General features: G+C 35.6%; 1 protein-coding gene across 3 annotated transcripts in view; it reads right to left on the bottom strand.

Moving 5' to 3' along the window:
* AGPAT4 (1-acylglycerol-3-phosphate O-acyltransferase 4) overlaps positions 1-23,024 on the bottom strand; it is a 170,686-nt gene that overhangs the window by 10,205 nt on the left and 137,457 nt on the right. For all 3 annotated transcript variants that reach the window (XM_074309379.1, XM_074309381.1, XM_074309382.1), the window contains 3 exons: positions 11,016-11,177; positions 10,027-10,180; positions 3,621-3,723 (listed from right to left, as the gene is read on the bottom strand). In XM_074309379.1, coding sequence (XP_074165480.1) covers positions 3,621-3,723; positions 10,027-10,180; positions 11,016-11,177 — 419 coding nt within the window. The remainder of the gene's footprint in view (positions 1-3,620; positions 3,724-10,026; positions 10,181-11,015; positions 11,178-23,024) is intronic.

Below are 23,024 nucleotides of genomic sequence, written 5' to 3'. Positions count from 1 at the left end.
CCCAAAATAATATCCCATTGGATTTTATGGTTCATAGACAAAACTGCTTGAAGCTTTTAAGTAGTTCAAATAGAACCATTTCTGAAAACAAAATAGGAAATTAAATTAATAGGAATTGGCAAATTCAGTACATGTATTTTGGGAGCGTGGGACCAAAACACAAGTGTGGGATTTTAAAGCATACTTAAAATGCTTGATACAATGACACAGATTCACATCTTTCCCCAAAGTGGGGTAAACTGTATTTCTAATTCTGCCTCCCATTCCTTACCTTTACCACCAAGTGACGAGAATCCAAAATGACTAATTCCTTTTAAAATTGATGCTTTAACTCCTCAAATATAGATTACTGCTGAGGCAATGTTCTGTATATCTAAATTCCTTTGAAAACTCAACTTGTATTCTTAAAGCTATCCCAGGGCAGATAGTGGATAGTGTACTGGGCTTGAAATCAGGAAAACCCAGCCTCAAACATTTACTAGCTCTATGAACCTGCACAAGGCATTTAACCCTTTTTGCCTCAGTTTCTTCAGTTGTAAAATGAGCTGGAGAAGGAAATGGTAAACTACTCCAATATCTCAGCCAAAAAAACTCCCAATGAGTCACAAAGAATTAAACACAACCAAACAAAGTTAATGATAATCTCAGCGCTTCCCTCTCCCAATCTTTCACCCTTCCCAATAACCTTTAATATCTTTTTTAAATCATATATTCTAGCTCTGTGCTCATCAACTTATTAAAATATATATATTTCAGGAAGATGGAAACAGCATCTTATTTCAAACCTTGTATTTCATGTAACAACTGGCATAGCGCTTCATACAATATGTGCCTAATAAATGTCTGCTGAATAAATAAGTTTTGGGATCTTGTATGCAGCTTAAAGGTGATAAGCAGAAAGAGTTGGAAGCAGAGGTACTCCTATATTGTGGTACAAGTAGTCCAGTGGCCCTGCACAGAGGGCTTTAGACCCTTAATCTACAGCAATGATTTGGTGTTGAACTGTGATTCAAGGAAGTAGCCAGTAGGGGAGAATAAAGTGGCTCAGCCTATTGGTATTTTAAAATTAAACTTTTAATAGAAGGCCTGAAGCAATTATACATACAATTAGCTTGTAAATCTACCTTCTCTAAACCAAGGCCATGCTGCTGGGACTATGTCTGTCAAGATTCCACACATATTCCTCCAAGTACTGGATTTCTGGGATTTATTTTCTTTTTGAGGCTATTCCTGATGCTCATTTCAACCCAATTTCATACTCAAACACATGTGAGAGAATAGAATCCATCTCACACAGTAATACAATTTGCTATAATCTTTATATCCTTTAAAGGAATAATTTTGATAAGATGTTTACTGTCAAGACCAATCAATCTCTCTGTTTTTCAAATTTCTTGCTAATTTATCAACAATTATATGAATAGCAACCTTACTTATACAGCATTGTTCGAAAATAAGGTGTTCTGGGTAAAATAAACTTCCCAAATGTCAGGACCAAAATTATGGATCATTTTCCCTCTTCCCTAGTATTTGGAATGGATCATTGTTGTAGAAATAAGAAAGGTTAGAGGTCAGCTGGTTCAGGCCCTGCCATTTGATGGACCAGCCTACAGAAAGACATTTCCAAGGCCACAGAGTGGCCTTTCACTCTAAGCTTTAGAATACACATCATAAAATAATGTTTAATACACTTTGCTGCCTTCTTAGAATATATTGAATGTAACTTAACTTTCTTTTGATGGTCATCACTGAGGGATCTCCTTGCAAACATCAACTGTTATGCCACAAAAGGGGCTACTGTTATAGTATAATAAGTGTAAAATAAATGAAATAGTTTAACAGTGTAATAAGGATTTGTCATACACTGAATGACTCTAAACTGTTTTACTTTTTGTTATGGAATACTTGTGATTTGTCTAGATTCTTACCTAAGAGCTGTCTCAACTTATTGCTGTCATTGTATCTGACTCTTAACAGTTTACACATGTATATGTATATAAACACACATGTAAAACATCAAATGTGTTGTTTCTGAGTCAAACAAGCTTGCTAGAACAGTATGTTGCTAAAAGATGATTAAATAGTCCCTGAAGGCTTTTTACTTCCTAAAAGTAAGGAAGTAACCCTTACTTTACTTCCCATAAGTAAAATGCATGAGCTTTAGTGAATTGCCTCATTAACACCTTTTTGGGCTACTAACAAGTTTGGGGTTTATTCTGTAGTTTTTATTTTGGGATATCTTAGGTTTTAGATGTGGCTTCTAGACTTCTTGGGGTTGTTCAGTTGTGACAGATTTTTCATGACCCCGTTTTGGGGTTTTCTTGGCAAAGACACTGGAGTGGTTTCAGCTCATTTGACAGATAAAGAAACTGAGGCAAATAGACTTAAGTATCTTTCTTAGGATCCCATAGCTAGTAAGTGTCCGAGGACAGGTTTGAACTCAGGAAGATGTGAAGACCCAGGACTCTATTCACTGTACAACTTAGCTACATTTCTGCCTAATAATAGCGATGAGAGCTAATATTAATATAATTTGTCAAGATGTTTGCCATTAATGTTTTATGTATTTTTTAGAGCAATGTGCAACAATTCCGCCATTTATACTCTCTCTGCCCCACTCTTCAGGCAAATGAGTATTTCACCCCTCCCAATCTTATGGAGACTTTAAATGGCTGCCATGAATGGTACAGTTTCAAATGAATGTCTTTACTATGTTTATCTCTCATTAATATTTTCCATTTTTTAAAAACCTTTTTTTGTTGTTGTTCAGTTGTATCCAACTCTTGATGACTCCATTTGGGGTTTTCTTGGCAAAGATACTGGAGTGATTTGTCATTTCCTTCTCCAGTTCATTTTACAGCTATGGAAACTGAGGCAAGCTAGATTAAGTCATTTGTCTAGGGGTCACACAGATGGTGTCTGACGCCAGATTTGAACTCATAAAGATGAGTCTTCTGGCCTCCAGATATGGTGCTCTGTTCACTGTGCCACCTAGTTGCCCCCAATATTCCAAAAACATTATACAATTCATTCATCTCACTCAAACATTTTAAAATTCTGTTCTTTCCCCAATATTATGTGATTGGACACCAATCATCCCAGCATGTGTTCTTAAGATACAATGCTATATATGACATTATATTTCTACACAGTTCATCAACAGTCACCTCGTAAAACCAATTCACTGAAATATCTCTGTTGAACTAGTATTAACAAATCATGAAATCAAAGCACTGGTTATACTTCCACAAGACACTGGCTTTGTAACTATATGACCTTGATTCCCATTATTTTCCAATTTTTATTTCATAAATACATTCAGCAGTAACTTCTGCTAGGCCATCTTATCTTCCCTGTATGAATTTTACTGCCTTTCAGGTGAAAAGAGGTTCCTATTCACTAGGGTCACACAAATAAAACAAACGAAACATGATTTATTATGAAACATCATACCAATGTATTGTGTCAGTAAATATTTACCCATTATTCCTAAATTCAGAAATACAGAGAGAAATAAATGAAGATTTCACTAACCAGCAGCAAAAAGGAGACTTCTTATCTATCAGTAATTCTACTGTGAGCCAATATATGTGTGTTTTAGAGCAATGAAGACAACTTGCCTTACATATAAATCTGCATGATATTTCTTTCCACTTAAGACACCCAGGAGTGTTGGGTTTTCATTGTTTCTGAAATTGAGTGTGGAGTCATACACAGCAGCAACTGTGGAAAGAAAGCAGTTATTAATACCATATTCTTGAGTAAGCTTCAGTGCATTATTTCAACAGTGCTTTGTTCTCAGGTACTACACCAACAATTGTTATTTTGAATTTTCTTGGTCAATAATATATAATAGACACTGATACAAAAACAAAACAAAACAAAAAAACTCCCATGAATTCAAAATTCTGAGCATGGAAGTCTAAGCTATTGCAAATGAGATCATCTTTGAGCATATTTCCCCAAGTCACAGGAGGAACTGAGATAAAATAAAATCTAGAAATACCCAAAGCAATAAACTGAAAATAAAATTTAAACATGATTTTATTATGAATAAACTATACTAGAATGAAAGGAAACAATAGAGGAAAACCTGGCTGGTTGCTACATGAATGATACAGGATGTCACGTAAAAAAAATGGTAAGGGGGATCACAATGAGAGAGATAGACACTTCAATTTTGTTTTGTAGATATAAAGAAAACTGGTAACAGAAAAAGACAATACACTCTGACTATACAGCCATTTGAGAAATAAAGTGAATAGTAATAAATGGACCAAGAGTCTTGATGGAAACCTAGAGAGAGTGATTGAAAAGCTGTGATAGCAATGAAATTCACTTAAACATAGTTGAAAGAGAGGCAGCATGGAGAAATGAAACAAGAGTCAAACTCCACCTATGACTATTATTAGGCATGTGAGCCTTAAACAATGCTCTATGGACAAAATTAATATCATATTGATATAATGAAATAATTAGTAACAAAACAAATTTAATTTTTCACATTGTTGCATAATAATAAAAAATAGTTTCTAAAAAGAAAAGGAGGGAAATCATTATATTGCACTTTTCTTATACATTCCAAATCTTGGGAAAATTTGTATTAAGGATTAATAGAGGCTCTAATGCTTTTAAACTCTATTGAGATCTCCAATGTTTGGTTTGTTGTACAGCCCTAGGAAATATCAGAAGTGAGAATAAAAGTACTTCTACTTTTGTTCCCACCAGACTAAAGTTTGATCCTAGGAAAAGGAAAGAGTCAAATCCCCTCCAGCATTGCCTTGGGAATGACAATTATTCTGAAGGTATAAACTACTCTAAGCAAAGAAAACCGAGAGAGTAGCCGTGATATTTACATTCCCTTTTGGTATTGTAATATTAGCAGGAAAAATCATTCTGACAACTCAGTAGGACAAAAGTTCACCACAGGATAGTATTATAGAACTAAACCAAACTGAGAAAAAAAGAGGGCCAGAAAATGAACTAGTTTATGCTTAAGTAGGCTAGTGACATAATTAGGTATAGAAGTCAGTTTTCTACTCCAACAGCTGAATGATCTTTCTACTGAAGGGAAGAGGAGGGGTGTCAACTGAGTCAACCAATTGCCTCCTTCACTTAAAGTAACTAATATACCTTAAAGGAACTGGATGAGACCCCCCAATACAAAAAAAGTTTTCTAGGACTCCTTTGTCTCCTATGGTCTAAAAGTTTGAGTCCACTTTTCTCTGTTCTGAAGAACTTAGGTCTTCTAGACTCCAAGTTAGCATTCCATCCACTACTGAAAATGTATACACTTCCTAAGGAAAAACTTTGACACAGGTCTTATCTGAATTTGTCATGGTATCTATCATTTTATACATATAGAAACACACATACATGTATATGTATGTATATGCATGTATATACACACATACATACATATATTTTTAAAGAGGCAATGTCATATCTGAATTTATCATGACATCTATTAAATACATATATATGTATATCTATATATATGTGTGTGTGTGTTTTAAAGAGGCAATGCCTAATTTGTGAATAAATTAGCTTCTTGAAAGTTTATTATAAGTTAGTTGTTTAGAAGTCAGGAGCATATTTTCTAACAGAAACAACATTGTCTGTAACAGCTGTTCCTAGGTTAGAGTGCAAAAACATATTTTGCTCATAAAGTATCATTTTAATATTAGCAGGGTCCATAATTCTTTTGGCACAGATATTCATTTCACGGACACATCATAACTTCTCTACACCTCTGTCTTCAAATTCACTGGGATAAAACAAAACAAAACCAAACCAAAAAACCCCAGCCCTAATTATCTAGTAGCCAACCCAGTGAGGAACCTCTCTGTTCAAATGTAATTAGATTTCTCTTTAGCAGTAGATGCTACGCCCATTCTTGAACACTTTCTATCAACCTAAGACTTGTCAGAGCTTCTGCTGCATGCATGGACACAATCTTTGAAAACCTAGACTTACTCTCCAGTCTCAATGAGGAATAGACCTGCAGTAACAGCTAGCACATGAAGCACTGTATATATTGCATCTTATTTGATCCTTACTATTTTATAGCAACCCTGTGAAGTAGGTATTATCAATGTCTCCATTATCTACATGAAGAAACTGAGGTAGACATAGATTTAGTAATTGGCCAAGGGCCATAAAACTAGTAAGTATCTGAGGCAAGATTTGAACACAATTTTTCTTAGCTGTAAATTCCATATTCTTAGCCATCGTGCCATCTAGTTGCCCATAGTACTTTACTGATACTATTTAATAGTTCCCACAATAACATTGCATCTTCGAGGAACTAAATTCAAGATTACAATAGAGTTTCCAAAAATATACCTCAGTAGACCCAGGACTTCTCTTCTCCTCCCATTCAGATAGTAAATCTGTGAGCTACAATTCTTTGGTTCTGTTTTCTATAATCTGAATCAGGGATAAAGGGGAGGGGATGCTGGTCTAGAACCCTGGGGTCTAAAGTCTATGAGTCACTGGCCTCCTGAATAGTCACTGACTTGAATAGAAGGTTCTAGGTGTATGATCCCATAATTTGTCTTTGGTCCTGTCCTAATGTTAAATAACTTTGTGATTGATTGTGTAAGGACATTCTTAGCTAGTCTTGAGGTGGCACAAACTTGAAGTCATAGTTAAATACTGGATGATATGTATGTGTATATACATACATGTGTGTATATGTGTATACACACATATACACATAACATGTATGATGTATGTGTGTGAAAGACAGAGAGAGACAGAAAAAGACACAAAGACGGGTCAGAATGATGGTCTGAATGAGTTGCAAATTAATTTAAAAGGATTAAATGCAAAATCATATACTAAAATTCAAAAAATTGATTCAATAAGTGTAGAGTAAAGAAAGGATGGTTAGGCAGCTTATTCATTAGAAAAGGAGTTGCCTTCAAACTAGACACATGGAAAAATGTAGAAGACATGGAAGTCAAAAAAGCCAGTGGTATCTGAGACTGAATGTAGAGAGTACTAGGATTTAGACTGAGGGAGGTAATATATTCTACTGCATTCTAGTCTGGTGAGAACATGTGTAGAACATGATGCTCAGTTTTAGGTACCACATCTTAGGAAGGAAATTGACAGAGTTGGTCCACAAGAGATCTAGGTCTAGAAACCAGGCCACCCAAAGATAAATGGAATTGTTTAGGCCAGTTAATGGGATATGACAGTTGTCTTCAAGTATTTTTTTTAAAAAGGCTATCATGTGGAAGAGGGATGATTTTTTTTCTGCTAACACCCATAGAGCAAAATGCCACAAAACTGATGGAGTTTCAAAGTTATAAAGAGGCAGATTTTTGCCTGAAGAAGAAAATCTTATTAATAATTCTGTCTAAAAATGTAGCAGGCTATCTTGAAAGCTACCAAGTTTCCCATATCATTTGACGTTTTCATATCAAGGTTTATGGACATGCTGTAGAGGGGCTAACGTAGTTCAAGAAAGAATTTGCACAGATGACCTTAAAGGTCTCTTTCAACTCTAGGATTCTATGATTTTTTAACTCCTCTCTTGCTCTCCATGAATCCAACCAGTTACCAGAAACTCACAAATCTTTCTCCAAAAGAACCCATAGTTCCTCACTCACTGCCATGACTAGTTTATCTACATTCTACCAAAAAAAAATTTGCTTAGGAAGGTAGCTCAGCATGATAGGCTTAGTTACAGATTGAAGACTTGAGCGTTCTGAGAAGAGAGAGAGAGGGAGAGGGAGAGGGAGAGGGAGAGGGAGAGGGAGAGGGAGAGGGAAAGGGAGATTCCAGTGCATGTCTTCATTACTTCTCACTTGAAAAATGGCAACAACTTTTTATTTGGCTTCCCACCTTTAGTCCCCCAACATTCAAGAATCTCTATGATCTTTTTCTAATCTACTCCTCTAATCTTACCCAAACTATTTCCCTTTCACGCTCTCCAAACCAGATGACTTGTTTTGCAAATACAACCTTTTTCCTTAATTTTCACTTGTCATTTACTTTACCTGGAATGTAATGTTATATTTTCCTGCCTCAAGTTCCTTCCCTCTCCCATTTATCTTCCAATGAACTATCAAAGTGATCCTCACCATATTCATCCTCCATATTCAACAAATTTCAGTGATTCCCTCGTGTTTCCAGGATCAACCATAACATCATATATTTGAGCTTTTAAAGCCCTTCACAATTTGACTGCCTTTTACTTTTCCAGTCTTCTTATACCTTAATGTTTCCTCTACATACTCTGGGATTCAGTAATATTCTTTTCCCTACTGTCCTGAAACTGGTTGTCCCCACAGCCTAGAATTTTCTCCCTTGTCATCTTTGCCTCTTTGATTTCTATAAATCTCAACTAAATTCTACCTTCTGCAAAAAGTCTTTCCATAAATTTCTTAATGTTAGTGTCTTATGCTAAGGTTATATTCAATATCCTGCTTATATCTTATTTCATAGTTGTTTGCATGTTGCTCTATCCCATTAGATTGTGATACAAGGACTATTTTCTCTCTTTTGTTCTTAGCACCATGTCTGGCACCCAGTATTTGTTGATTTGAATTGCCTTGAAGGGATGGATGGTAAAGGAAAAAAACAGAAAATGATAACAATCTAACTATAATACTGTCTACTTTGCTGAGATTTGTTCTTTAGTCTACTGAATAGAATGAGGAGACATCAAAAGAAGTAAAATATGAGAAAGTAGGGTAGTAGAGGAAAACTTTTTTATGGTCAGTTATTTCTTTCCCACCCCAAGGATTCTAGCTCAAAAACATAGCCACATCAGCCAATTCTTTAAAAAAATAAATCCTTTGGAGGCAGATCCTGCCAAAAAGCGTCAGAAAGTATGGTCAAAACTTCTAAAGTAATTAAGCCTGTAGGAGGTTCCGATAATTATGACTTCCAACTGTGTTGCAGGAGATTTAAAAAAAAAAAGAGGGCCTTGGCCATCACCCATAAAGTCACAGTATCTGTGCTAAGCAGCAGAGGGCATAATTATTGTAATATGTAATGACTTGAGCTAAGAGTTGGTCAATTAGAATTTCCACTTGGAGCTGCTACCATTACTTTTGTTTATGGTATTCACTAGCTGATATCTCTCTGGGATATTTACTAATAAGATACCTCTCTGGGGCTCAGATGACTCTTCTGTAAAATGAAATAGTAGTGGTGGTTTTAGTGGTAGTTGTTTTTTGGATATGTCCAACTCTTCATGACTCCATTTGGGCTTTTCTTGGCAATACTAGAATACTGGAATAGATTGCCATTCCCTTCTCCAGCTCATTTTACAGGTGAGAAAACTGAGACAAAAAGGAGTAAGTGACTTGCTCAGAGTCACACAGCTAATAAATGCTTGAGACTGAATTTGAACTCAGGAAGATAAGGCTTTCTGACTCCAGGCTTGCTGATCCATTATGGCACCTAACTATCCATTTAGTGGTAGTAACCACAGCAAAAACCCAATAATTTCTATAGCTTTTTAATATTTACACAGTATTTTACATCTCTTATTTGAGATAACCCTCTAAGGTAAGCACTACCCAATTTGTAAAGGATCAGGGTCACTCTACCTCCAGTGTTTTTATAGACCTCTCATTGGCTCTGGAGTCAGAACACCTGGGATCAAATCAGCTCTTTGGCCTTTCCAGTATGGCAACTGTGGGCAGTACCTTCCCTCTGGACTTTGACTTTCTTCTTGGCAAAATGAGGTCCCTCAAGCTAGATGTTATAAATCCTGTGAAACTACAGCAGGCTACCACTATCTACCTCCCATGGTAGCTCCTTTTTTAAACATTAAATTACTACAGAAATTTGGGCTATTAACATCAATTATGTATTATAGCAAAGTAAAACTCTACTCCCTTTTACTTCTAATTGGTCAAAAGGTGCTAAGTCAGCTGAGAGGTCCCATATAAATTCTGGTAATAAAGAAAACAAATATTACACATTGGAAGTGGGGGAGACTGGGAGTTTCTTTTGTTCTTATTGGAAGGGAAGAAAAAAATTGCACCAAATGACTTTCCTTACCTACATTTCTTAAACACTTCACAGTGACAGCAAATCCCTTTGTGCGCGGGAGCAGGTGATATTTGAGTTTCGGCAGGCCCTTAGATTCTGCCACCTGCATACTGATTTGGTGCTTCTGCTGAGTGAATCTGGTGCCCTCACAATGAATCAGAAACTGGAAAAAACAGAGGAGAAAAATTAGAAATCATGGGGAAAGTGCATGTAAAAGCAAGAGACTGAATGAAAGCATCACATTTTCCTAGATGTCTCATGTTTATGTACAGTCTGCCTCATGGGGTCCAGTATCCAAATTTCTGAAGAATATTCTCAGATTACATTACTTAGACATGACTCCAGCTAATATGTTCTTATGAGGAAGGAAATCACTAGTCTCAACTTTCCCACTGGGTGTGATGGTGGTGAGGATGGGCAGAATGGAATTAATTATAAGGTGGGTTTGGGGATAGATTACTACTCTCAGAATGCTTCCAAATCTTTTGATCTTGGGCTGTAGCAAGTATTAGCACTGAGTTTATCTAGGAAGGGCAGCTAGTTGGTGCAGTAGATGGACCAGGCCTGATCTCAGAAAAACTCTTGAGTTTAAATCTGCCCTCACTTACTAGCTATGGAGCTTTCTTACATAAGTCTGTTTTTCTCAGTTTCCTCAACTATAAAGTGAGCAGGAGAAGACAATGGCAAACCACTCCAATATCTCTGCCAAGAAAATCCCAAATGGGGTCATGAAGAGTTGGATTTGACTGAAATGATTGAACAATAATGATATTTAAGAAGTAGCAATAATGAAAAAAAATGAACATCAACCTCCAATCATGATTATAAACATATTAAAAAATACAAAAAGAACAAAGCAGGATAAACTTACATCCTCAAGACCTGGTCAGTTTTTAAAGTCTTCTGAAATTTCAGGATACTCCTAGTGATGAGCAGAATTGGGGACTATCAGAATATAAGTGGTTTGCAGTTAAGTCTGTTTCAAAGCTGTTGCTTACCCAGAAGTTTTCAGGATAGTCCCGAAGATTTAGCAAGCCCCTAATGACTGTCTCACGGTCTTCTTCCCACTTGCGGGAACAGAATACTATTTCCAGGAAATACCACATCCATCCAATTACAGGAACATAGGAAAGCTCTTTTTTAGCCAGAACTTTGGAACTCTGAAACAGACAAGAAGAGGAGACCATAGGAGAAATGAGAAGAATTTTCTATGCAATATTAGCCAAGCAAGTAATCAATAACCATTCCTATGCCTACCATATGCTAATCACTGGGCATTCAAAGGTAAAAATGAAAGTCCTTACCCTCAACAGCTTACATTTTCATGGAAGAATCAACATACACACACACACACACACACACGTGTGTGTGTGTGTGTGTGTGTGTGTGTAACAATATAAAAGAAAAACATACAAAACAGACTTAAGATAACTTTGGTTGAGAGAGCACTAAGGGATGAGAAGAGTAGAAATGGTGCCTTCAGAAGGTAGTATTTTGTACTATTTGGAATAAAGGCAGAGAATTTAGGATGCAGGTGAGAAGAGAACACATTCAAGAGATAGTGAGCATCCAATACAAAATTGTGGAGTTGGGAGGGTCTTGTATAATTGAATTTACTTATAGGAGCAGAGGGGCAGCTAGGTGGCGCAGTGGACACAGTACCAACCCTGACGTCAGGAGGAACCGAGTTCAAATGTGGTCTCAGGCCCTTAACACTTCCTAGCTGTGTGACCCTGGGCAAGTCACTTAACCCCAATTGCCTCAGGGGGAAAAAGATTTATAGGAGCAGACTATTAGCTTTCATGTAGGTAATTATGCCAGAATGATATGAAACAAATAGTTCTTTGAGCCTACTCCAGGAGCCAATTTTATTGACATGTTTGGAGTTAGAGGATCTAATTCTGAATAAGTCTAGAAAATAATGGTCTAGAATATGAGTTACAGATTCTAATAAGTCATCCATATCTTGGATTTTGGGTTGTATGGGTAGGTAGGTTCCAGGTACAATCAAGGCTTTGGCCAACATGTTACTTACAATGGCTATTCTATGTTTAGTTTCTTTCTTACACATAAAGCTTTATTCTTATTCTTATTCTTTTTTTTTTTTGGTTGATTTTTTTTTTATTATAGCTTTTTATTTATTTTTCCCCCCTGAGGCTGGGGTTAAGTGACTTGCCCAGGGTCACACAGCTAGGAAGTGTTAAATGTCTGAGACCAGATTTGAACTTGGTTCCTCCCGAATTCAAGGCTGGTGCTCTATTCACTGCGCCATCTAGCTGCCCCTATAGCTTTTTATTTACAAGATATATGCATGGGTAATTTTATAGCACTGACAATTGCCAAGCCTTTTATTCCAACTTTTCCCCTCCTTCCCCCCATTCTTCTCCCCCAGATGGCAGGTTGACCAATACATGCTACATATGTTAAAGTATAAATTAAATACAATATATGTATACATGACCAAACAGTTGTTTTGTTATACAAAAAGAATCGGATTTTGAAATAGTGTACAATTAGCCTGTGAAGGAAATAAAAAATGCAGGTGGACAAAAATAAGGGTACTGGGAATTCTATGTAGTAGTTCATAGTCATCTCCCAGAGTTCTTTCACTGGACGTAACTGGTTCAGTTCATCACTGCACAATTGGAACTGATTTGGTTCACCTCATTGTTGAAGAGGGCCATGTCCACCAGAATTGATCATCATATAGTATTGTTGATAAACCTTTATTCTTTAGGTCCCATACAAAGCTTCAATGATGTATTTAAGAATCAATCTATCAACCATCATTTATTGAGTGACCACGATGTGGTCACTATGTGTCAAATACTGTGCCAGGTACTGAGGATTCAAATAATGAAACAATCCCTATTAAAAAAAAAAAGCTTACATTCCAATGGTAAAGATAACAAATATATACATATATCTTATGAAACTATGCACAGAAGAAATATAAAATTAATAAATAAATATAAAGTGGCTGAATACAAGATAGTTTGGAAAAGAGGATGTTAGTTGGGGGCAGAAAATCCTTCATGAGACAAAGATTTTGAGGGAGTGCGTTTCATCCAATAGGATCAGTCAGTAAAAAAACAGAGAAAAGCTAAAGGACCATGAATGAGGAAGAGAGAGGATAATTAAGTTGTTTAAGAGAGAGCAAGAGTGGGACCAAAGTCTAATGAAGCTGGAAAGATAGATTAGGACCAGAATACAAATAGCTTTAAGAACTTAAAAGAGAATTTATATTATATCCTAAAAGCAATAGGGAGCCAGTAAAACTGAGTAAGTAGGAAAGCCAAATGGTCAAATCTTCGTGCAAGGAAAATCACTTTGGCAGAAGTTTTTAGGCTGAACTGGAGAAACTTGAGATTGAATGATTGACCAGGAGGCTATTGTAATAACCCAGGAAATAGGCAATGAGGGCCTGAACTTAAGTGGTGACTGTGGAGTAAAAAGGGACAAGACATGTTATAGAGGTAAAAAAAAAATAGGCAGGATATGGCAAATAATTGGATATGTGGGGAGGAAGAGAGAGAGAAAAGAGTCAAGAATAACATTAAAGTTGTGAACTTGAGACACTGGAAACAGTGCTGCCTTCAAAAGAAAAGAGACAAGAAAATTTCAAAAAAAAGTTTGATACAAAAATAATCAGTCTTATACATGTTGAGTTTTATTACATATACACATACACACACACACACACACACACACACACACACACACACACACACACCTCCAATCTGAAATGTCTAGAAAGCAATTAGTGATGAGGGATAGAAGCTCAGAGGAGAGGCTGGAGATAGAAATTTAAGTCATTTACCTAGTGGTGAAAGTGAAATCCGAGAGAATTAATGAGGTTACCGAGAGTGAGATTTTAGAAGTGCACAAATTGGAATCTGGGGGGGAGGGGGAGGAGGAGAGAGAGAGAGCAACCATAATGAGTATGATATGGATGATGACCCAACAAGAGGCTGGGGAGTGATCAAACTGGTGGGAGAACAAGGAAAGAATAAAAAGACTACTCCAGAGGAAAGAGAGTGCATAGGAAGAGATGATTCAATTTGCAATAAGCTAGAGGAGATGTAAGGGGAAGGGGGGAGATGGGATCAATTATGCATGCAGGTGGTTTGGCCTTGGCATTTTGATAGACACTGCTGATACCTCAGTAGGAGAATGAGATATGATGTCAAGAGGTTGAAGATGAAGAGAAATGAGAGAATTTATATCAAATGGCCTCACATTTTTCAGTGGAGAGACAAAGTTCTTAGCTGCAAGGGGGAAGGGAGAGGCCTGAGAATAAAAGACAAGGTTTGGAATAGCTTTTATGGGAAGTGAGATAGACTCAATTAGACAGGACTAAAAGGGCTACCTTGCTAAAGTGAAAGTCCAGTTGAGGTTGAACAATATGAATTTATAATATACTCGATATATTTGAAACCAAGAATTCTGTTCCACAACAGTGAGTACAAAAATGAAAGGAAGTAGCTAGTGGAAGAAATTCAGGGCTGACGATTGGCAAGAAATGAGCATGGATCTCATTAGGGGATAAGAAAATGGAAAGCAAAGGACATTCTATAGTTCAAATGGTTAATTACAACGTTAAGACTGGAAAGGGAAGAAAGTAAAATCATGCCAGAGTAATGGTCTGAGAAAGTATCAAGGGGCAAGAGGCTCAAGAAAAGCAAACAATAGTTTTAGGCAGGTTTAGACAAAGGAAAAGCTGGACTGATGAAATTAAGATTAGATAAAGGAATGTCAGCATTTTTTATTAGGATATGGCATACTTGTGGATAATAGTGAGATCCATGGGTAGCTGAGATGGAAGGAAGCAGTAAGTCAGGGGTTAAGGAGGCTGAGGAATTGGGTGATTAAGGAGCTACAGAGAGCACTAATTTGGATATTAAAGTCCCCTAGTATAAGCAGGAGTTGGAGAAGAAAAAGAAGATGATATACATGGTGTGTATCTTTCTTTGGAAAGAAGAAAAACCTAGGGAATAGTATTCGACAGCCATTATGATTGGATTTAGATAGAATATTCTGATTGAGTGGATTTTAGAGGAGAAGTTTATGAGTGATGGAAATAAAGGGAGATTTTGCACATAGTGGTGAGGACCAAGAAGTACTTCAACTCTTCCTTCACTATCAGGGATGTGAGAATATGTACAAGTCACATTGGAAAGAAGAATATTTAATGCAATGTCATTAAGGGGGAACCAAATCCCAATAAGAGTTGAAGTGTGAGAAAAAAGAAAAGCAATGAAGGTGAGTTCATTACAGAGCAAGAACTCCAGAGATTCTCCAATGATCTACCATTCCTGGAACCTAAACCAACATAGCTTCCACAAAACTGTAAGTAAAGGACAGAATAACAGTTATCATCCCAAGATATATTATTTCTTCTTACTGAATTATCCAAAATATGATACTTTGAAAGTGTTTCAAAAATGTAAAGAAGTAATATTTTCTACCACCTGACATTCTGAAAAGTTGAGACAACCAAGAAATCCCCATTTTTTTCCTCACTGTAAAATCTTTTTTTCCTCCTCTCCATATTAACACCCATTCATCCATCCATCCATTCAAAAAAGCATTATTAAGCAATTATTATATATTTAATGTTCTAAGTACTGGAAATGCAAAGACAAAATTGTAAAAGAAACAGAATTGCCCTTCTACCTTCATCCAATCCTATTTTTATAGCTCTTAATATGAAAATTAGAAGCTACCCTAGAAACTGGCAACTTTCCCCCCAAACTGGTAAAATATTTGTTAATGTTTTTTTTTAAAGGAGATTTTGTTTTATTGTTTGTTTGTTACTTTTGAGAGGCAATCACAATTAAGTTGACTACTCCAGTGTCACAGAGCTAGTAAGTATCAAATATCTGAGGCTAGATTTCAACTCAGATTCTCCTGACTCCAGGTCTGGTGCTCTATCCACTGTGCTACCTAACAGTCCCTTGTTAATGTTCTATATTTCCATTTTCATCTTTTCCCCTTTTGAACCCAACATAGGAATTCTCTTTTAGAACCCTGATCAATGAAGTCTAAATATCCATCTGCAGAAATAGATGCTCCAAAGAAAGGCCCTTACACAAGACAAAATCCTGTACATACATACACACTCACACTGTAATCTAGTCTTGTAAAAAGTTTAAATGACTAGATTTCACAGACATTTTCTTGATCTGCCAAATTTTTGTCAAGTTTTCCTGTACTAGAATTGACTGAGGTACTAAGAATTTTTTTTTAATTTTAAATTTTTATCATGGACTCAATAATCAACAAACACAAATATTTCCACATACAAGGAACAGAGGAAGTGATACATGCATTTAATTTAATGAAGTAACAAAGTTGTGCTTCCTTTTGTACTTTAATTCTTTTCCTTATTTCCCATAGAAATGACAATACAATGGATTAAAAGAAGCATGGGAAGATTTGTCTTAACTAAAACAGAATGAGAGCAATTTATGCAGTGACCATGATAAAAATGTAAAGGAAAACAACTTGTAAAAATTACATAACTCTGATCCAAATAAGCAATCCAAACAAGATCAATAACGGAAGCTATCTTCAAGTTTCTTGGGAATGAAGTACAGTACAACACATATAGAGTGGACTATGTATTCTTAGACATAGCCGATGTCCTTAGGATAATAACAAATATCAGAAATTTTACATTCAATGCCAAGACTATTAATTCTGCTTTCAAAATTTTATTAAGATTCTTAGATACCTATGGTATAGCGTTGTTTCTTTTCAGTCCCACCAAATAAGCTATGGGCTAATTTTCATGGCTATTATATTTAGTCTGTTTTTGAATGCTATAAATGAGAGGGAAATGCCTGTCAGTCAAAAGCATAAATTCAGATCACCCTTAGAACCATATAATCTCAGCTGTCAGAGCACAAGTATCCTAAGAAAAATAATTTCCAAATTCTATGGAATGGCATGAGTAATATCATTTTCAGAGATTCAAAATACTACTCTGCTAAAGGTGTACTACACAGTCCTCTCACCCCTTGTTTCTACTTAACATGATACTCTCAGTATACTTTTATCTTTCCTTGTTTTAGATCTTGATAGTCACATGCTTCAAGATTAAAGTAATATTTTTTTCTTAGTCTTGAATGGTAAATTAGATTATTTCAGTGACAGGTGTGGAAGGAAAAATCTTTAAGAATAAAACATTCAATGTGTTCAGCTCTTTCTAAGCTAAAAATAGATTGGATATTAGAGCAATGTTAAATAAACAAATTATTTCAGAAAGACTCATGACTAAAACACAGAATTTGTGTGATATTAATATTTCCCCCCAAAGTTAAATTTTACAAGAGTGAATTTTACATATAATTTGATGATTGATCATTTAAAAAAAAAAGTAGCTACAACCATAAACAACTTTTTAAAACTAATCAAGTTAAAATTTGGATTCATATTAAATTTGATAAACTAACTGAAGACAATAGTTTTAGGTTCCAAATGGTAACTGCTGGTGCTACACCTCTAGAGATGTAAGGACAAAAATGATAACTACTCCATATTAGACTCTATATGTAATCAGGGTAAAATGACAGAATTAGTAGATAAATAGAATGCTTTAATCTGGAGTTCTTCACCCTGGCTCCCTAGCCTGGGTGGCCAAGCCAAGATGGGTAGCCAAAAGAGGTAAGGGTTTTGGTAGTGAACACATGGGTCTTCTGACCAGGTGTTCACTCGGGAACCAACAAGTCAGGGATCAGTTAGGGCATTATGTGAGTAGATATAATAAAGGCTCTTAAGATTACAGGTGGTTGTTCTTGAGTTGGAGATGCATTCAAATTTATTAAAACTCTTAGACTGGCAAAAAATTTATGTTTTAAATCTGAGTTTCTTTATGTTAGGATAATGCTTATAAGTTTTCTTGCATTATAATTTTTGGAAATATTATATTAAAATGCTACTGATTTTTGGAATTACATCTAGTTTTCCTGATTTATTTGTCAAAACTATTAAATAGTGTGGACTTTTGTCTGGAAAACAATGTGCTCTCCTAGAATAACCTAAATATTCAAATATGTATACTCTGCTTTATTTTGAATTTGATATATAACAGACTTTGGGATAGTGAAAATGCTATTTGAAAACAAAAGTGTGAAAAGTCAAGTTCCAAGGAGTAGGGATATTTGGAAGAAATTTAAATTTGAAAATGCTGTTTACACTATTTTTAAATAATAGGTGATGATCAATCCAAGCCATGTCACTGTAGCCTCATCACATTATCTAGTCTTTGGGACTGTTAAATTTGTATCAATGTAATCAGTGATTAGTCAATTTTAAGCACCAGAAAATTGTCTAAACTCATTGATACAAGAAAAAAAGTCATTCCTTGAGTTAATATCAATTTGTTTTCAGGAAAATGAGTCAAGAGAGTAAAAATAAAATTAAATGCAAAAAAACAGAGATGGTTGAACTTGGTATCTTTATTTTTGTACTGCATTGTCTGTATATAGCACTTTTTCAGAAGTATAATTCAAAGCAATCCTGAGAATGACTCAGAAATTTAGAAAAGACATTCATCAAGAATGAATGCATATGGTAGGTACACTGCTGCAAGGTATGGTCTTTTTGCATTAACATAGCACAACCTCTTGTTTGGACAGAGCAGAACTTACCATACAAGAATATGTTCATTATCATTGCCTTTAGTCATTTAAAGTCAACTTGTACAATAAAAGGAAAAAAATATGTCATGCATGCTGTTCTTTTGTCTTAAAAGATAACAGACAGATCTTTAAGCACTATGTAGGTAGAAGTTTAATATGGTTATACATGCAAACATGCAGTCACATGTGCATATCTGCACACATATTTGCATGTGCAATTTTATTTATATATGGATATATTTATTTATATATAAGCACATATATTTATGTATATATTCAACACATATTTAATGTATATATTATGTTTCAGCCTCAGAACAACCTTATCAAGTAAGTGCTAGTATTCTCCATATTTAACAGATAAGGAAACTGACGGACGGTTTTTAAAACTTGACAAGATTCATGTATCTAGTAAGCATCTAAAACAAGATTTAAACTTTTTCAAGTCCAAAACATTGTTTGGGTGCCTCTTCATCTTATCTGATTTCCCAATATTTTGTCTCTTATAGATGAAGCAGTGCAAAAAAGATTGGTGGGTTACTGGAAAAAAATAAACAGAAATGTTATATTTTAGCAAAAATAAGTTATTACATTATACCAAATACTAGAGGGAAATAAGGATCACTTTAGAGGAAGACAGTTTTTGCAGAAAGTCACAACTGTTCTCCTAGAGTGGGAATTGGGGGGAGGAGGAAGTAAAAAGGTTACAGATTTAGGCTGTGAAGTCAGCCTTATTTTTCCTTTTTCTTGGTCATTCTCAGGATTGTTTTGAATTATATACTGGAATACTTGTTATACCTCACACATTATAATTCATCTCTTGTCTCCACAGCTTTTCATAGGCTGCTCCCCATCTCTGAATTGCTTTTCTATTTTTTAGAATTCTTAGTTTTCTTCAGAATTCATTCATTTGCCAGATTCTCCACGAAGCCTTAGCTGACCTCTTCTCTGCTACCAAGCTACCTTGTATTTTTATAAATGTGTATGCATACATTTTTTTCTTCTGCTAAAAGAAAGCAATCTGAGAGCAGAGACTAATTTATGTTCCAGTATCTCCCCTTCACCTTACACAATATGCCTGGAACACAGTAGGTGCTTAATAAATACTTGCTGATTGATGATTCTGGAACTGGTTTGACTTTAGATCACAAAACAGCCCTTCAGACACAACCTTTCAAAAACAGAATAGTTGTTAGGGATTTTCAATCCTGCAATGAACCTTAAAAAAAAAACACAGCAGTAACAGCCAAAAAGTATCTCATCATTAGTTCTGAAAATGAGGTATTAACTATGTTTTGCTGCTGAGAGAAATCCCTTTATAGGTTAAGGCTGTTGGTGTGCCTTAGAGCTGAAATTTTATCTGACCCAATTCACTTCCTTACAAGAGTAAGGCAGGACTATTAGTTAATCTATTCTAGATTAATAAAATTAAGGGTTCTGTTATTTGCATGTGCTTTTAGTGCTACAGAAAACTGAATTCAATAACCTTTAATCCTTACCAAAGTCTCTAAAATTTCCACGCAACAGTTGCAAAACGTGAAATGGTGACTACTCTAAAAGGGTGAAACAATATTTTTTTTAAAATGATACAATTCTTTACCAAGTCAGCATAAGGCTGTGAACTGGTTTGTTTAAATGCAATTAATACCATAGAGCAACTTGTTCATCAGAAAAATCTGTGATTTCAAGAGCAAAGGAACATTCCTAGCAGATATAAAGCAAGGCTGCAATCGACCCTGACTGAAAAGGAAAAAGAAAATGAGATTCTAGGATGTCCTCCAGGCAGCTGGATATGACAGGATGTGACAACAATATCATATCTTGCTCCAGAGTCAAATAAAGGATGAAAAACTTCCTGCAAGTTAGATAACCTGCTCCACCTTCCTTCCTCCCAATGTCACATCTGGCTTCATTCACAGTTCACAGTAAATAGCAAGTTAGACCACTAACAAGGTCCTGGAATACAGCCTGTCTACTAGCCTTGAAGCAACACAACAGAGATTACACTGCAGCACAACACCTATGTAGAATAAAGTCTTTAATTGGACATCAAAGCCTCATTGTGAAAGGTCTATAGAGGGAGAAAACACAGATATCTTGGCTTGGAAGGAAAACATTAGATAGTAGTGAGACAGGAAACCCCAGCTTTGTCACATATTATCTATGCGATTCCAATCCATTTAAAACCAAACCAAATCAACATTTATTAAGCATCTAATAGTATGCAAGGTACCAAGCTCTAGACCCTGGGGATGCAAAGACAAAAATCTGAAAACAGTCCCTGCTCTTAAAGAATATACTTATGGGCAAAGTCATTAATTACTGAGTCTCAATTTCCTCACCTAGAAAGGGTGATGATAATAATATTGATTTTTATGAGGATCCAAAAAAAAATCTAAATTTTATATCTCGAAGTTCAAGGCTAACCATATCCTGCTCTACTCAAAATCCTAGTGGTTCTCTATTAGGTATAAAAGACATTATTCTGTTGGGTATTTAAAGCACTTTACAATCAAGTTCCAGCCTATCTTTCTAGCTTGTTTATACATGCTGCATTACAGATAAAAATGATACTCTCTGTTGATAAAAGTCAATCTCTCATATTCATGCCTTTGTAGAATGCCTGGAATGCTTTCCCTCCTCAGGCCACCTCTAAGAGTAGATCCCAAAGTATTTTTATTTTCTTATCTGGACCATGTTATTTCCCTCATAGGAAATGGTAAACTACTAGAGAATCCATGTTGTTTCATTTGCTTTGCACAGTTACCAATAAAACTTTGGCACTTCAAAAATACTTGCTAAATTGTTGAAAGTGATGAAAGACTATATCTCTATTGTTATTCATAATACCATTTTTGCATGCTTGTGCTTCCAACTACATTATCTTATCTATTCAAAAAGTAGAGCCAGGCAGACTCCTAAGGCTGGAAAAGAGTCAATGTTTCTCCAACATAGGGATTCCAATTCCATCCATATTTAGCATTCTCTAGCATCCATTAGCAACTAGGTGGTACAGGGGATAAAGCATTAGGCCTAGAGTCAAGAAGACCTAAATTCAAATCCAGCCTTGGAGTCATCTACATGACCTTGGACTTAGTCTCTATTTAAATTGCACCTATTTCCCAGAGTGGTAATGAGGATCAAATGAGATAATATTTATAAAACATAAAGCATGGTGTGGTGCACATAGGGAACTCAAAATTTAAAAAGAAAGAATGAAATTGGGGGGGGGGGAAGAAAAACATTGGGTTAGGAAGTAGAAGCATCTTAAGTCTTAGGGAAGAAATTCTCTGATTTGGATCAAAACAGGCATTTTTAACATTTATAAAACAGAAAATCTGTTCATGGATTATTGAGTAGGCTGGATGAGAACAACAAATATTTATTAAAAGTCTACTATGTGCAACTTAATCTATATTAGTCTAATGCTCAGGCTGTTAACCTAAAACAATTCTACAAGAGGACAGAAAATGTCTAGTATTAAAAAGCTAAATCTTTACATTTCAAGGGTTGAGGTGTGAAAGCAAATTAGGCAGAAAAGGAGATAACAGAAAAGGAGACTGAGCTTCAGGTATGAGTTTGAGAAATTTTTATTCACAGGACTCCAACAGGTATTTTCATTAAACAGATAACTGTTTTTGTTTGTTTGTTTGCTTGTTTGTTGTTGTTTTTTTTTTTTTTTACAGATAAGAATTTCAAAATGATTGACTTAATAGAATCATGGATGGCTTTATTGCAGAAAAGGACCTCTCAGAGGTCACGTAGTCCAATATTCTCATTTTACAACTCAACCAACTACCGAGGTTACATAAGAAATATATATCAGAAGCAAGATTTGAACTCTGCTGTTTCCAGAGCTAATGTTATCTCCTATGTACCAAACTGCCTCCCAAAGTCTCCAAGAACAAAAACCCAACTTATTTCTTCCTAATGCAATCTAATTGTACAAGAAAGAAGCAGGCTCTCATTCTTCTACACTACCTTATCATTCAATTGTTTTTCAGTTGTGTCTGAATCCTTGTGATCCCATTTGGGGTTTCCTTGGTACAAATACTAGAATGGTTTGCCATTCCCTTCTCCAGTTCATTTTACAGATAAAGAAACTGAGGCAAAGTAACTTAACTGAGATTCACACTGCTGGCAAATGTTTAAGGCTGAATTTAAAGTAATGCAGATGAGCCTTCCAGGTTCCAGTTCTGGCATTCTATCCACTTCACCATCTTGCCAACAGTCCTTACTAACCATGGCACTTAAGATAGAGCTATAAGGATTCCAACAAGACAAACCTGTGCAATAGAATTGATCATGACCTTATTTTTTAAAAATAAATCTTTGTTTATAATAAAGATGATAATGCATTCC

This window comes from Sminthopsis crassicaudata, chromosome 4, assembly GCF_048593235.1.
Source record: "Sminthopsis crassicaudata isolate SCR6 chromosome 4, ASM4859323v1, whole genome shotgun sequence".
In the NCBI taxonomy this organism is placed as follows: domain Eukaryota; kingdom Metazoa; phylum Chordata; class Mammalia; order Dasyuromorphia; family Dasyuridae; genus Sminthopsis; species Sminthopsis crassicaudata.
The sequence above is the reverse complement of the archived record's forward strand: the minus strand, read 5'-3'. Positions and strand labels throughout refer to the sequence as shown.